We start from the raw sequence: 15094 nt of genomic DNA on the forward strand, positions 1-15094 counted from the left end.
TAAAATCCCCCAAAATTTTTATTATTAAACGTCAAAATTGTCATTAGTTAATGACAACTTATGTGCACTTATAAAATAAGTATACAAATATATGTACTGCATTCGTTGTATAAACTAGTAAACAATTAGAAAAATGATAGAAATGGACGAGAACCACTTCAGCAAGCCGAATTTAAGTTTCGCCGACTCTAAATCGAATACGCTGGGCAAACAAGACAATGTAAGTTACAATGTTTTTAATAACAACGAGCTAATTTAAGTAATATGCCGGCAGGGAACTTGGGGTAAGACTTCACCCAGTAAAAGTTACGGATCTTCAAGTTCCACATCAACTGAAAATGTTGTATCTACATTGGAGAGAAAAAATGTAGTTTTATAATTCATTTACTGTAAAACTGGGCGTCTAATAAGAGTTGTTTTAGGCTTCTTCCAAAGAAGTTAATTGTACTGATGACCCCCCTTTGTTGCCTGGGGAAAAAGTCGTTGGACAATCCAGAGATGTAACCTATTTGTGCCCCTATGATGGGCCCTCACAAGGCATATTAACAGTCACAAATTATAAGCTGTATTTCAGCCCCAAAAACAAGGAAACCCCCAACGTCATCGACGTCCCTCTGGGTGTTGTAAGTCGTGCTTTAACTGCTCACTATAGTATTTTTAATTAATTCGTGCTCAGGTTTCACGTATTGAAAAGGTGGGCGGCGCCTCGTCGCGTGGCGAAAACGCTTACGGCATCGAAATCTTCTGCAAGGATATGCGCAACCTGCGCTTCGCCCACAAGCAAGAGAACCACTCGCGTAGGGACGTCTTCGTCAACTTGCAGCAGTACGCCTTTCCTTTGTCCCATAAACTGAAGCTTTTCGCCTTTGATTACACCGAAACCTTCCCGGAAAACGGGTGGACCGTCTACGAGCCAATAGCTGAACTAAAACGAATGGTAATTGTTTAATTAATTTGTTGCTGTAACCCACATTTTGTTGTGTTTAGGGCGTGAACAACGACATGTGGAAAATATCCAAAATAAACGACACGTATGAGATTTGTGACAGCTATCCGGCGATTTGGGCGGTGCCCGCCCAGGCTAACGACGACGATTTGAGGGCGGTGGCCGGCTTTCGTAGCAGAGGCAGGGTGCCAGTTTTGAGTTGGATACATCCCGAGTCCCAGGCGACGATTACTAGATGTTCTCAACCTCTTGTCGGCGTAATAATGTCTAGTAAAGGCTCTCCAATTTGATTGATAACTTTGTTAATTGTGCAGGTCAGTGGAAAGCGGTGCAGGGAGGATGAAAGGTACATACAGTTGATTATGGACGCCAACGCTCAGTCCCACAAGATGTTCATAATGGATGCGAGGCCAAGTGCGAATGCTATTGCTAACAAGGCAAAAGGTGGAGGGTGAGTGCAACATTTCAAGACTCAAATGTTAAAATATTCATTATTGAACTATTTATGGGGTAAAAATTGTGTGAAAATTATTTATTTTGTATGAAACTCTCTGGATATGATTCAGAACTGCTTAAAAAGGTTAAGTTAGGTCTCAATTTTGTACAAAACTACTCACAACTGTCTTAGTTTTATTCTAGACTGCTTAGGAAGTTTCATAACTCTCTAATTTTATACAGAACTTTCATAAGTCCCTTAATTTCACATAGAATTGATGAGGAAGGTTTACTTCTGTCTTAATGTTATCCAGAACTGCTTAAGAAGGTTAAGTTGGGTCTCAATTTTGTACAAAACTATTTGCTACTGTCAGTTTTATATTGAACTGCTTAGGAAGTTTCACAACTGTCTTTATTTTAGACATAATAGCAGAGGGAATCTTAAAACTATTCAAAAGTAATTAGAAGTCTCCCAACTGACTTAATTATATACAGAATTGCTGAGGAAGTTTTAAAACTGTCTTAATTGTATGAAGGACTGCTTAGGAAGTCTCACAACTGTCTTAATTTTATACAGAACTGCTTATAAAGTCTCACAACTGTCTTAATTTTGTTCAGAACTACTTAGAAAGTCTTCCAACTATCTTAATTATATACAGATTTGCTGAGGAAGTTTTTAAACTGTCTTAATTGCATTCAGGACTGCTTAAGAAGTCTCACAAGTGTCTTCATTTTATACATAATGGCAGAGGAAATCTTAAAACTAGTTAAAACTAATTAGAAGTCTCCCAACTGTCTTAATTATATACAGAATTGCTGAGGAAGTTTTAAAATCATATTTTTATGCAAAATATACTCTTAATTCTATGTAGAATTGCTTAGTAAGTATCATAACTTTCTAATTTTATGCAGAACTTTCACAAGTCTCTTAATTTCATATAGAATTGCTGAGGACTTCTGTCTTAATGTTAACCAGAACTGCTTAAGAAGATCTCAATTTTGTATAAAACTACTCACAACTGTCTTAGTCTTATTAAGAACTGTCACCGTCTTACAGTGGACTCCTTAGGAAGCTGTATCTGATATAATTTAATAGAGTCTACATAATTAAATCTTTGACCTAGGTACGAATCCGAAGACGCGTACCAGAATGCAGAGCTAGTGTTTCTGGACATCCACAACATACACGTCATGCGTGAGTCTTTGAGAAAGTTGAAGGAACTCTGCTATCCCATCATCGACGAAACCAAATGGCTATCCGGAGTGGAGTCGACGTATTGGCTCAAACACATTAAATGTATTTTAACTGGTGCTGTTAGGATAGTTGATAGAGTAAGCCTTGTTGCCTTCTTACTTAAGTTACTGTTATTAAATGTCGGGTTTTATAGGTTGAAAACCACAAAACATCAGTATTAGTTCACTGTTCTGATGGTTGGGACAGAACTGCTCAGTTAACCGCCTTGTCCATGCTAATGTTGGACCCTTATTACAGAACAATTAAAGGTTTCGAAGTATTAATTGAGAAGGAGTGGTTGTCGTTCGGGCACAAGTTCCAACACGTAACTAAGCCGACAAAAACTAAGCTCATTAATCTTACTGATAATTGAATGTTTGCAGAGAATCGGCCACGGAGACGACCACCATTCAGATGCGGATCGTTCACCAGTCTTCCTTCAGTTCATGGACTGCGTGTGGCAAATTACCCAACAGTTCCCCAACGCGTTCGAATTTAATGACTATTTCTTGATAACAATACTGGACCACTTGTATTCCTGTCGTTTCGGCACGTTCCTCTGCAACACCGACAGGGAACGGCTCCAAGAAAGTAAATCAGCAAATTAGTAACCTTAATGTTAATGTGTTAATTAACGTGCCGTTGCAGAAGTGAAGGAGTCAACGGTGTCCTTATGGTCGTACACGAACAGCCAACTGGAGGCCTACAAGAACCCCTTGTATTGGGACGAGTGTGAGAATGGAGGTCGACAAAGAGTTCTGGTACCAGTCGCCAGCATTCGCCACATTAAACTGTGGAAGGCGTATTATTGCCGGTGGAATCTCAGCATGAGGACCCAAGATCCAGTTCATCACAGGATCCGCGAGATGCTGAGGCTTAAACAGCAACTTGAACAAAAAGTAAACTCATCAATTCTTCCCCTACACATCTTATTGATGTTAACAATTGAATATTTCAGGTGGAGAATTCCATTAAGGAGCAACAGTCGAGGATTACCCGCAACAACGTGTCGCCGTCGTGATAGGAACGTTCACTCGAAACAGTTTTTTAATTAATCCAGTGCAGCAGCAAAACTCCATACCTCATCATGCTGGAAGAAAAACATTTTCCGTTAATTTTTTTGTCATGCTTAATTTCCCTCTCATAAAAAATATTATTGGTACACGTGTACAAATACCAAATGCTTTAAAAAAAAGTTATTTTTTATTTATTTTTAGAATTAAAAGTCTTATTTTGTTATATGTAATAAGATTAAAATAAATTTATACCAAAGATTTCACATCTTTTATATCACAAATACACAAATTATATGTTCTAAAATATTATGTATGTTATATATATATAAATAAATTATTTTGGTTGTATTATTATAAAATATCTATAAAAAATAAGTAGGTATTTCTTGATGTTAAACAAAATTCTTCAACAACACTCACTAGATAAATATATTAGAAAGTTCTATTATAATTTATTTAATTTTACACAGAATTGAAGAAGTTTTCAACTCTATTAATGGTTAAAAAGACTCACAACTTCCTTAATTTTATTCAAAACTACTTCAGAAGTCTCTTAACTATTAATTTTATACGCAGATGAAGGTTTTATACTCTTAATTTTAGGTAGAACTGCAACTGTCTTAATTTTATTCACAATTGCTGGGGAAGTCTCAGAACTAGTCGAAACTAATTAGAAGTCTCCCAACTGACTTAATTATATACAGAATTGCTGAGGAAGTTTTAAAACTGTCTTAATTGTATGAAGGACTGTTTAGGAAGTTCCACAACTGTCTTAATTATATACAGAGCTGCTTGGGAAGTCTCACAACTGTCTTAATTTTATACAGAGTTGCTTAGGAAGTCTCACAACTGTCTTTCTTTTATACATAATAGCAGAGGGAATCTTAAAACTAGAAGAAAGAACTAATTAGAAGTCTCACAACAGAATTGCTGAGGAAGTGTTAAAACTTTTTATTCAAAATATCGTAGGAAGTCTCACAACTGCTTTAATTTTATACATATCTTAGGAAGTTTCATCCACCATCAACCATCAAAATTTAATTTAAAACATCTTAGGAAATGGCACTGGTACCTTTATTTATACAATTGTTTTATTTATTTTTAAAATCAGAATTAAATTATAATAAATTTATGCATACATTTCAATCTTAAATATCACAAATACATAAATTACATATTCTGAGATGTTAAATGGAAATTATAACAATTTTATAACAATCAATTAATACAATAATTAAATATAAAACTATTTTTCAATGATAGTGTTCAAAAATGTGTCCCCGTTTATAAGTTTTGTTGTTGCCACCACAAACTCAACGTTGGAGTCTTCTTGCTGCGATAGAAAACGTAACGCCGAAATCTGGAACAATTCCAATCATTTATTATAAAAAAATTGATTTTTTTTTTAAATAATTTACCTCAGCAAAAGTGCACCCGCCAATAAAGAACACAAGAACAACAGAAGGTGAGTCAGACGTGCCATTGGAAGGGTTGACGGGCAATGTTTCGTCCACCGTTGGTCCGGGCAGTAGTCCGAGGACGTCTTGAAGATGGGCACGTCCTCCAGCCCCGGTTCCGGCTGCACGTTCACATATCCGGACGCTCAGGGGGGCGTACACGCTATGCACGTAGCTGATGTCCTTTGGATTTAGCTCTGAGGTGTCTTCCACTGTCAATCGCAAGGCCTAGAACTTACTAAATTAATAAATTGACTTTAGAAGTTTAATGGTACTTGCTTTTCTTAAAACTGTGTACTGCCTGGTGCCTGATTGTAGCTTTAACAAGCCGACTTTTTCTAGTTTAGATATTGCCAGTAAAGCTTCCAAACCATACACCTGTAAGGAAACGAATTACTTTATACAGCCATTAAGTATTGTTGGTCAGTTTTACCTGGACCAAATCTTTCTTGTAACCCTCCAGAACTTTAGGCTTAAGACCAGAACTTGCCACTGATTGCAAACACATCAATCGCAAGACTTTTACCAGTGGCTGCATTTGGGCAATCATGTCTTCTATGTGGCCACAAGGCTTGTCCACTTCTATACAGTTCAAAAACTCTTGCTCCGTTTGTAAAGTCTCCAGAAATTCGTAACTGTCAGTCACCTGTAGTCAATAAATTCTATTCATAGTTTATAAATATTGAATATAAAAGTAGAAATATTAAAATTACAGACTGGTCTTCTGCGCAACCATCTGGGGCAACCTCTGCGCATACAGTAAATTATTATTCAATAAGTAAAAATATAAAAATTACAATTATTTTAATACTGTTTTTTAGCTTTACAAAGAAGAGAACAAGAAGAAAAGGGATGGAGACATAAAATCACTGAATTATAATCAATAAATTAAAAAATTATTTGTAAAAATGATTTTAACATATTTTCTTGATTTAGTCTTAATACCCCCAATAAAAATAATAAAACTCAGTTTACTTCTTTAATGCACTCGGCAATTGCGGTGTGATGTGCCAGGCTGGTCTTCTGCGCAAGCATCTGGGGCAGCCTCTGCACATACAGCTTCATCTCGTGCACCGACTTGTCGTGCGCCATACGTTCCATCTGCGAACTAATAGCTTTCGCCTGCTTCGACAGGTGGCCACCCACCGCATTGAAATTCTTATCCCTCAAGTCGGCAAACAAACGATCGGCGGAGTTCAAAATCAACTGTTTCTTGTCCTCGTTCAGGGACTCGCTGGTGCGCTCTTCGGCGCTCAGGAAGTTTTCTATTGGGAAGTTGGCTGTGGAGTTGTTGATGCCGAATATTTCGTCTATGAGGCCCTCGTATGTTAGCTGGGTGGCCAAAGGAGTGATCAAATCGATGCTTCTGTCTATTAATAGAATTTGGTCTATGCAGCTGGTTATGTTTGTTTTGTTGTCTTCACTCTTCTTGTCGTCCTCTCTTTGTAGTCTGTTGACGAGGTTCCACACCTGTTTGGCTGCTACACCTGAGTAACGAAGGTAAATAATGGGGTAAATTTTTGTGTGGTGCCTTTACCTTTGCCCCAAACTTTTGGAATTGGTCCGTATATCTTTTGCAAAAATATTATAGCTTGGGCAATTTGATATAAATAAGTAGGGTCATTCTCCAATGTGTATTCTCTGAACACTTCGGGAATCTCCATGGACATTACATCACAATCAAAGGGGAATAACTGACAACGAAACTCTTCAATAAGTATCAAATTACCTACAAAATTAATTAATTAATTGTTTTATATAACTCATTAAAATATTAGTAGTGAGTCTCACCAAGGACTCGGTTGTGTTTTAACCGTTCAATACACAAAAGGCTCTTTTTGGGTACAAAAAACAAATGATAAGACTTTTTAGACCCAGACCTCGTCTTACAATCCGCATACACGTTCTGCGATATATAATCCATAAGCTGCAACTTAGGCCTGGATATAAATATGACATGGTCGACATCGGACTCAGGCAGGGGTGTGTCCCTAAAACCTCACAAGCTTAAACCAAGCAAAGACTTAAACATAAGCTTTACCTTAGAGGGTACATTTTAGTAACTGAATGTTCCCTGAGTATTCGATATTGAGCTACCAGTCCAACTGGGCCAGCCAAAGAATTGTCCCATACAATAGCCTTCTTGCCTGGACATTTTTCCAGGAGATTCAACAAGTTTTTCCTGGCGAAAGTCTGTATGAGAGAAACGTCCACTTTTCCGCCTTGCAAGTGGGCGGACATTGTTGCTGTTTTTGATAATTACTTGTTGTGTTTTGGTGTTTATGTCATAACATAACCTTCAACTTTGACAGACAAGGGGATTTACATAAATATATCCAATATTCAAAAGTAATAAATAAAATTGAATTTATAAATTATTATATTGTGTTAATTATTTGAATTTTTTTATTAATAGATACACATATTGGGGGAAAATATATGATAAAATAAACAATTTAAATTTATTAAACACATATTTATTATTGTAATTTATTTTTTATTAAAAGTGTGTAACAATAAATAATTATAATTAATAATTTAATTAATTAATACTATAAAGTTCATATCTTTATTATTATTTATTATAATTTATTTTCTTCAAAAATGTGTGAGAATAAATAATTAATTTGATTAATTAATAATACAAAGTTCATATATTTATTATTATAATTAATTTTTTATTAAAAATCTGTTACAATAAATAATAAATTTAATTAATTAATACTAAAAGTTTATATATTTTTTATTATAATTTATTTTTTATTAAAAATGTGTAACAATAAATAATTAATTTAATTAATTAATACTATAAAATTGATTTGTAATATACTCATTATTTTATGCTAAATAAATAATATTTTTAAAAATATTTGCACACACATTAATGATAAACATATAAAACAATTTAAATGTAAAATAAAAATATGGAATACATATAATAACAATTAACATATTCAGAATAAATTCAGTCATTAAGAAATACAGGAAAATAATTCAGAATATAAAATTGAACAAAATAAAACAGTTTAACAATAATAATTAATATTTTTTTATTTCTCATAAAATTTGGAATTTATTTATTAATACAAATTAGAAGAAAATGTAATTTTAAATCAATAATTAATTGATTAATATTGTAAATTTGATAATTTGTTACATTTATTTATTAATAGTAAACACACATTTTATCCATAAAATAAAATTTAATAATAATTAACATATTAACACTTAATCTGTTTCTTAAGAGACAAATTTAATTAAAACAATTAATAATCATAATTAATAATATAATTAAAATTAATTAAATTATGTGATAAAATTGAAATTGAATTTTAATTTAATAGATTATTATTGGTAAACAAATATTTAAATAAAACAACAGTAATTAATGATGTTTATTTTGTTATAACTTTTAATAATTAAGTAAATTAACATTTTATTTCATGAAAATTGTTTTAATAAGATATTTTAAATAATTATGATCATTTAAAGGTGACAATTGGCAAACACAGACAAATCTTAAAATAATAGGTTAGTAATTATGATCATTTGAAGAATTGGTGACAATTGGCAAATACAGACAAATCTTAAAATGATTTGTAAGTATCTATTATCATTTTAAGAAGATAATTGTTTTCTGTGTGATTTTAGAAGTAATAAATGTATTATAAGTTGGTAATGTTCATGTTTGGCAAATACAGACAAATCTTAACAAAATATTTTGAATAATTATGATCATTTAAAGGTGATAATTTGCAAATACAGACAAATCTTAAAATAATATGTACGTGATTATGATCATTTAAAGGAGATAATTGTTTTCTGTGTGATTTTGGAAGTAATAAATGTGTCAACAGTTGATAATGTCCATGTTAGGCAAATACAGACAAATCTTAATAAGATATTTTAGTAATTATGATCATTTAAAGATCACAATTGACAAATACAGACAAATCTTAAAATAATATGTAAGTAATTATGATCAGTTGAAGAAGATAATTGTTTTCTGTATGATTTCAGAAGTAATAAATGTATTAATAGTTGGTAATGCTCATGTTTGGTAAATACAGACAAATCTTAACAAAATATTTTAAGTAATTATGATCATTTAAAGGTGACAATTGGCAAATACAGACAAATCTTAAAATGATATGTAAGTAATTATGATCATTTGAAGGAGATAATTGTTTTCTGTGTGATTTTAGAAGTAATAAATGTATTATAAGTTGGTAATGTTCGTGTTTGGCAAATACAGACAAAAGTTAACAAAATATTTTAAGTAATTATGATCACTTAAAGGTGACAGTTGGCAAATACAGACAAATTTTAAAATAATATGTAAGTAATTATGATCATTTGAAGGAGATAATTGTTTTCTGTGTGATTTTAGAAGTAATAAATGTATTATAAGTTGATAATGTTCATGTTTAGCCAATACAGATAAATCTTAATAAAATATGTAAATAATTATGATCATTTAAAGGAGACATATTGGACAACAATGATTAATTATTCTTATTATTAAGAAACACTTTAATTCAACTGCCATTTAATAATCAAGTAAGTTAGTGGTTTATTTCATGAAAATTTGATTGAAACAACCCTAAACGCGTCGAAAACATTGTTTAAAATTAAAAATCAATCAACAACCGAAATAGTATTTACAGTTGCTGTAACCAAGGGAACGCCAGTGGTGTAGAATAGGGGCGCGTGCCCCGGAAACATCGCCACCGTCTAGTTTGTGCGGTGTCCGAGCGCGACTCACATGCAGGTGACACCGAATTAGAGCCGCCGCCGACGCGTCCGTGAACGGAAGAGGTTCAACATGTTGTCCGGTGGCACCCCATTTTTTTAACAACATTCGCCCGGTGTGGTTCGGTGAATCAGCGGATACCATGGCCTATTTACTGGTCGTCGCCGGCTTTGTAGCACTTTTTTCAGTCTGTAAGTGTTTTTCAAAAGTGTTTAAGTCATTTTTATAAATTTATTTCTTGGGTCACATTAATAGGCACACATTTTAATAAAATATGTAAGTAATTATGATCATTTTAAGGAGATAATTGGAAAATACAGACAAATCTTAACAAAACATGTAAGTAAATATGATCATTTTAAGGAGATCCTTGTTTTCTGTGTAATTTTATAAATAATAAAAGTGTGATAAAATGGAAACATTAGACAAATACAGACAAATCTTAATAAAATATTTTATGTAATTATGATCATTTAATGGAAATAATTGGCAAATACAGACAATTTTTAATAAAATATGTATGTAATTTATGATCATTTAAAGGATATATTTGTTTTCTGTGTGATTTAAGAAATAATAAATGTGTGATAAATGGGAAATGTCCAAGTTAGACAAATACAGACAAATCTTAATAAACATTTTAAGTAATTATGATCATTTAATAGAAATTATTGGTAAATACAGACAATTTTTAATAAAATATGTAAGTAATTATGATCATTTGAAGGATATAATTGTTTTCTGTGTGATTTTAGAAATAATAAATGTGTGATAAACTGGAAATGTCCAAGTTAGACAAATACAGATAAATCTTAATAAAAATTTTAAATAATTATGATCATTTAATGGAAATAATTGGCAAATACAGACAATTTTTAATAAAATATGTAAGTAATTATGATCATTTGAAGGATATAATTGTTTTCTGTGTGATTTTAGAAATAATAAATGTGTGATAAATTGGAAATGTCGAAGTTAGACAAATACAGACAAATCTTAATAAAAATTTTAAGTAATTATGAATATTTAATAGAAATTATTGGTAAATACAGACAATTTTTAATAAAATATGTAAGTAATTATGATCATTTGAAGAATATAATTGTTTTCTGTGTGATATTAGAAACAATAAATGTGGGATAAATTGAAAATGTCCAAGTTGGACAAATACAGATAAATCTTAATAAAATTTTAAGTAATTATGATCATTTAATGGAAATAATTGGTAAATACTGACAATTTTTAATAAAATATGTAAGTAATTATGATCATTTGAAGGATATAATTGTTTTCTGTGTGATTTTATAAATAATAAATGTGTGATAAAATGGAATTGTCCAAGTTAGACAAATACAGACTAATCTTAATAAAATATTTTAAATAATTATCATCATCTAAGGGAGTTAATTGGCAAATACAGTCAAATCTTAATAAAATATGTAAATTATAATGATCATTTGAAGGAGACAATTATTTTCTATGAGATTTTATAAATAATAAATGTATGATAAATTGTTAATGATCATGTTTGTCAAATACAGACAAATTTAATAAAATATATTAAGTAATTATGATCATTTAAAGGAGATAATAATAAAATATGTAAGTAATTATGATCATTTGAATGAGATAATTGATTTCTGTGTGATTTCAGAAGTAATAAACGTTCATGTTTGATAAATACAAACAATTTAACCCCACTTCATTTCACATGGTTCAGTAAAATTTGATAATAGCCTTGTACATCAAATTGGGCAAATTATCTCGTGTTTAAAAATGTTGCATGACATTCAATTTTAATGGACATCCTATGGACGGTTTTCTTTCTCAACATTAATCATTCCCATGATTTATATAAACTTGTCAGCAAGAAAGATATAAATGAACTTATTTAATAATAAATGTATGTTGTTACAAACTTTTTAGAGGTTCAAAGGGGAATGAAGGCAAAGAAGCCCGGATATAAATTGCTGTGGTGGCAATATTTAATTGCAATATTGATTGAGCACGTCTTAATAAGAGTATTGAGAAGTTAATAAGTCTAATTGTTATGCAAATAAAATCGATAAAATCGCGTAGGGAACTGGCACGTTCGTGAACTGGCGAATCTGAAATACAGAACAGCCCATTGACATTGAATGGGAGGCTCGTCTGTTCGCTAAATTTGAAAGGACAAAATTATTCAAGAGTCCATTAGGCAGTCCGTATCATTTCAAGTGAGAATAGATAACTTTCAGGGCGCTAAAACCATTGTGTCAGACTTTATTCAAAACATTACAATCGCTGACTAACTAATTTTTAACATCTACTTTGATCAATTATTGATGTTGGATCAATTTGATGGGTCTATATATAAACATAGTGGTGTCTGTAACTGGGGCACGGTTTATTTAACTAGAGGTTGGAAGCTGAAGCACTATTTAAGCTTCATTACAAAATTTAATCATTTGTAGAAGATATTTGTTATAATATATATAATTATAATCATTTAAAGAAGATACAGACAAATCTTAATGAAATACTTTAAGTAACATTTAAAGCTGACAATATGTAAATAATTACAAATAATAATAATAATATATATATTATAAGTTGGTAATATTCATGTTTAGTAAATACAGACAAATTTTAACAAAATATTTTAAGTAATTATGATCATTTAAAGGAGATTATGTTTTCTGTGTGATTTTAGAAGTAATAAATGTATAATAAGTTGGTAATGTTCATGTTTGGGAAATACAGACAAATCTTAACAAAAAATTTTGAATAATTATGATCATTTAAAGGTGATAATTTGCAAATACAGACAAATCTTAAAATAATATGTAGGTAATTATGATCATTTGAAGGAGATAATTATTTTCTGTGTGATTTTATAAATAATAAATGTACTCTAAGTTGGTAATGTTCATGTTTGGCAAATACAGACAAATTTTAAAATAATATGTAAGTAATTATGATCAGTTGATGGAGATAATTGTTTTCTGTATGAATTTAGAAATAATAAATGTATTATAAGTTGGTAATGTGCATGTTTGGCAAATACAGACAAATCTTAACAAAATATTTTGAATAATTATGATCATTTAATGATGATAATTTGCAAATACAGACAAATCTTAAAATAATATATAAGTAATTATGATCATTTGAAGAAGATAATTGTTTTCTGTGTGATTTTAGAAATAATGAATGTTTTAAAAGTTGATAATGTTCATGTTTGACAAATACAGACAAATCTTAACAAAATATTTTAAGTAATTATGATCATTTAAAGGTGACAATTGGTAAATACAGACAAATTTTAAAATAATAGGTAAGTAATTATGATCATTTGAAGAAGATAATTGTTTCTGTGTGACATTAGAAATAATAAATGTATTATAAGTTGGTAATGTTCATGTTTAACAAATAAAGACAAATCTTAACAAAATATTTTGAGTAATTATGATCATTTAAAGGTGACAATTTGCAAATACAGACAAATCTTAAAATAATATGTGAGTAATTATGATCATTAGAAGGAGATAATTGTTTTCTGTGTGATTTTAGAAGTAATAAATAAGTTATAAGTTGGTAATGTCCATACAGACAAATCTTAATAAAATATTTTAAGTAATTATGATCATTTAGAAGAGATAATTGGCAATTACTAATAAATCTTATTCAAACATGTAATTAATTATCATCATTTAAAGAAGATAATTTGACAAATACAGATAAATCTTAATAAAACATATAAGTATCATAGTTAATGTTCATGTTTGGCAAATATAGACAAATTCTGAATAAAACAAATAAGTTATTATGATCATTTGAAATCTATAACTGGGACACGGTTTATTTAATTAAAGGTTTAAAAGCTGAAGCATATTTTGAACCTCAAGGGAACAGAATATTTCCATTTCCAGCTTTGTCACACTAATTGATCGATTGGTTGGCTGATCATGCAGCATCACTGCTGTGGATAATTTAAATCTGTATGTGTGTGTGGCATAATTTCAAAAAACTTGCCCATTTATATTTATCACAACTCATGAATTCGTAACATATTCATGAACTAATTCCTCATATTTAAATTAGGGCATTAATATGCATTTTAAAATTGCCTTCATGTACATTTCAGTTTCAATCATGTGTATTTAGTTCCTTTTCCATTCCATTTTTAATTAACTAGAGATTGCTTTTAAAATAAATGTTTAATAATATTTTGTGTATTATCAGTGATAAAATGACGAAATGTCGTCGATTGGCCAACGAACTAACGTTTGTTATTGTTTTCAGCATCCGCAATAGAATGTTATCAATGTTCAGCTGGAAAGTCCATCGATTGTTCCGACGTGATGGTCCACATGGGCGCTCTGGAGCCGCAAAGCTGCGATAACGTCTTCGAGGCCCAATACTGCGTCAAATCCACCAGCCTCGATGGTAAAGAAAGGGAATTTCGTCCCCGCAGCTTTATCGCCTCGAACGGCTCACTGATTTGGAAATAAAAATCGACGAGATAAAAATATTTGTATTGACGTTCCATTGATGGCCACAATATCAGACATTTAAATTCCTCATATTCCTCTAACCTTTGAACCGGTCGTGCTTAAATTTGGCGACCCGAAATTCAATGAACTTTTTCTCTAACGGTGCAGTGGCGTAGGAGCTGGGGGGCTCCCCTTACCTAACCTGACCTAACCTAACCTAACTTAACCTAGCCTAACCTCACATAACCTTACCTAACCTAACTTTTACATATAGTTCTTGATTAAGTTGAACAATTAGTGATTAATAGTTTAATATTGTTACAGAAGGAATTGGCCCCAAACGATTTTGTTCGTCCGTCGACCTGGGTAACTATTGTAACTACGTGCGACAACCTGGAGACATTTTGACGTACAGGAGCTGCGTCTATACATGTTCCACGGATGGCTGCAACTCCTCCTCACCTTTAGTTGCTTGTAGTGTCCTCCATTTTATTATTTTTATGGCTGCTGTGGCCATTTGTAGATAAATTAATCGTAGGAAATGTTTAATTTTTATAATTTCAGGTGATTTATGTATTTATTTATGGGCAATGTGCCAAAGTTTTTGATAATTTTATTGTACTTTAGGTCAGCAATGTAAATATAATTGTAATAAAGAAAATGATTTGTTTTCCTTTGTTTATACCCATTGTATTAATAATAAATATAAATAAATGTCACATTTAAATTTATTCCGTTATTGTTATCGTGAATTTTATTAAAAAAACACACTTTGACC

The 15094-nt window shown here is 31.2% G+C and overlaps 3 protein-coding genes across 4 annotated transcripts; 2 read left to right on the forward strand and 1 right to left on the reverse strand.

Moving 5' to 3' along the window:
- Positions 1–54: 54 nt before the first annotated feature.
- LOC109599804 (myotubularin-related protein 2) lies at positions 55–3889 on the forward strand. The gene is made up of 11 exons (XM_020015838.2): positions 55–220; positions 275–367; positions 423–623; positions 677–937; positions 988–1203; positions 1261–1397; positions 2506–2713; positions 2770–2940; positions 2999–3206; positions 3264–3514; positions 3574–3889. The coding sequence occupies exons 1-11, from the start codon at positions 134–136 to the stop codon at positions 3634–3636; spliced, it is 1896 nt and encodes a 631-aa protein (XP_019871397.1). The 5' UTR covers positions 55–133; the 3' UTR covers positions 3637–3889.
- A 669-nt stretch (positions 3890–4558) lies between these two features.
- On the reverse strand, positions 4559–7358 carry LOC109599806 (vacuolar protein sorting-associated protein 33A). Its single transcript, XM_020015843.2, has 8 exons — positions 7130–7358; positions 6880–7079; positions 6626–6817; positions 6064–6575; positions 5522–5734; positions 5368–5466; positions 5050–5316; positions 4559–4991 (listed from the first exon to the last, which is right to left on the reverse strand). The coding sequence occupies exons 1-8, from the start codon at positions 7327–7329 to the stop codon at positions 4878–4880; spliced, it is 1797 nt and encodes a 598-aa protein (XP_019871402.2). The 5' UTR covers positions 7330–7358; the 3' UTR covers positions 4559–4877.
- A 2146-nt stretch (positions 7359–9504) lies between these two features.
- Positions 9505–14967, forward strand: LOC109599818 (U-scoloptoxin(05)-Sm1a). Of its 2 annotated transcripts, XM_049964743.1 has the most exons (4): positions 9505–9648; positions 9747–10032; positions 14126–14269; positions 14641–14967. In XM_049964743.1, the coding sequence occupies exons 2-4, from the start codon at positions 9984–9986 to the stop codon at positions 14841–14843; spliced, it is 396 nt and encodes a 131-aa protein (XP_049820700.1). In that variant the 5' UTR covers positions 9505–9648; positions 9747–9983; the 3' UTR covers positions 14844–14967. The 2 variants fall into 2 exon arrangements, with proteins under 2 accessions (XP_049820700.1, XP_019871424.1); XM_020015865.2 differs by having other exon boundaries at positions 9505–10032.
- Positions 14968–15094: the final 127 nt, after the last annotated feature.

Source organism: Aethina tumida, chromosome 3 (genome assembly GCF_024364675.1).
Source record: "Aethina tumida isolate Nest 87 chromosome 3, icAetTumi1.1, whole genome shotgun sequence".
NCBI lineage: Eukaryota > Metazoa > Arthropoda > Insecta > Coleoptera > Nitidulidae > Aethina > Aethina tumida.

Excerpts from the sequence above, each read along its gene's own strand:
- LOC109599804 (XM_020015838.2), top strand. The coding sequence starts at position 134 with ATGATAGAAATGGACGAGAACCACTTCAGCAAGCCGAATTTAAGTTTC. Across the intron at positions 2,714-2,769 it reads CTGTTAGGATAGTTGATAGA|GTTGAAAACCACAAAACATC; the intron begins GTAAGCCTTGTT and ends CGGGTTTTATAG. Across the intron at positions 2,941-2,998 it reads TCGGGCACAAGTTCCAACAC|AGAATCGGCCACGGAGACGA; the intron begins GTAACTAAGCCG and ends GAATGTTTGCAG.
- LOC109599806 (XM_020015843.2), bottom strand. The coding sequence starts at position 7,329 with ATGTCCGCCCACTTGCAAGGCGGAAAAGTGGACGTTTCTCTCATACAG. Across the intron at positions 6,818-6,879 it reads AAAACACAACCGAGTCCTTG|GTAATTTGATACTTATTGAA; the intron begins GTGAGACTCACT and ends TTAATTTTGTAG. Across the intron at positions 6,576-6,625 it reads TCCAAAAGTTTGGGGCAAAG|GTGTAGCAGCCAAACAGGTG; the intron begins GTAAAGGCACCA and ends TTCGTTACTCAG.
- LOC109599818 (XM_020015865.2), top strand. The coding sequence starts at position 9,984 with ATGGCCTATTTACTGGTCGTCGCCGGCTTTGTAGCACTTTTTTCAGTC. Across the intron at positions 10,033-14,125 it reads TGTAGCACTTTTTTCAGTCT|CATCCGCAATAGAATGTTAT; the intron begins GTAAGTGTTTTT and ends TATTGTTTTCAG. Across the intron at positions 14,270-14,640 it reads CAAATCCACCAGCCTCGATG|AAGGAATTGGCCCCAAACGA; the intron begins GTAAAGAAAGGG and ends ATATTGTTACAG.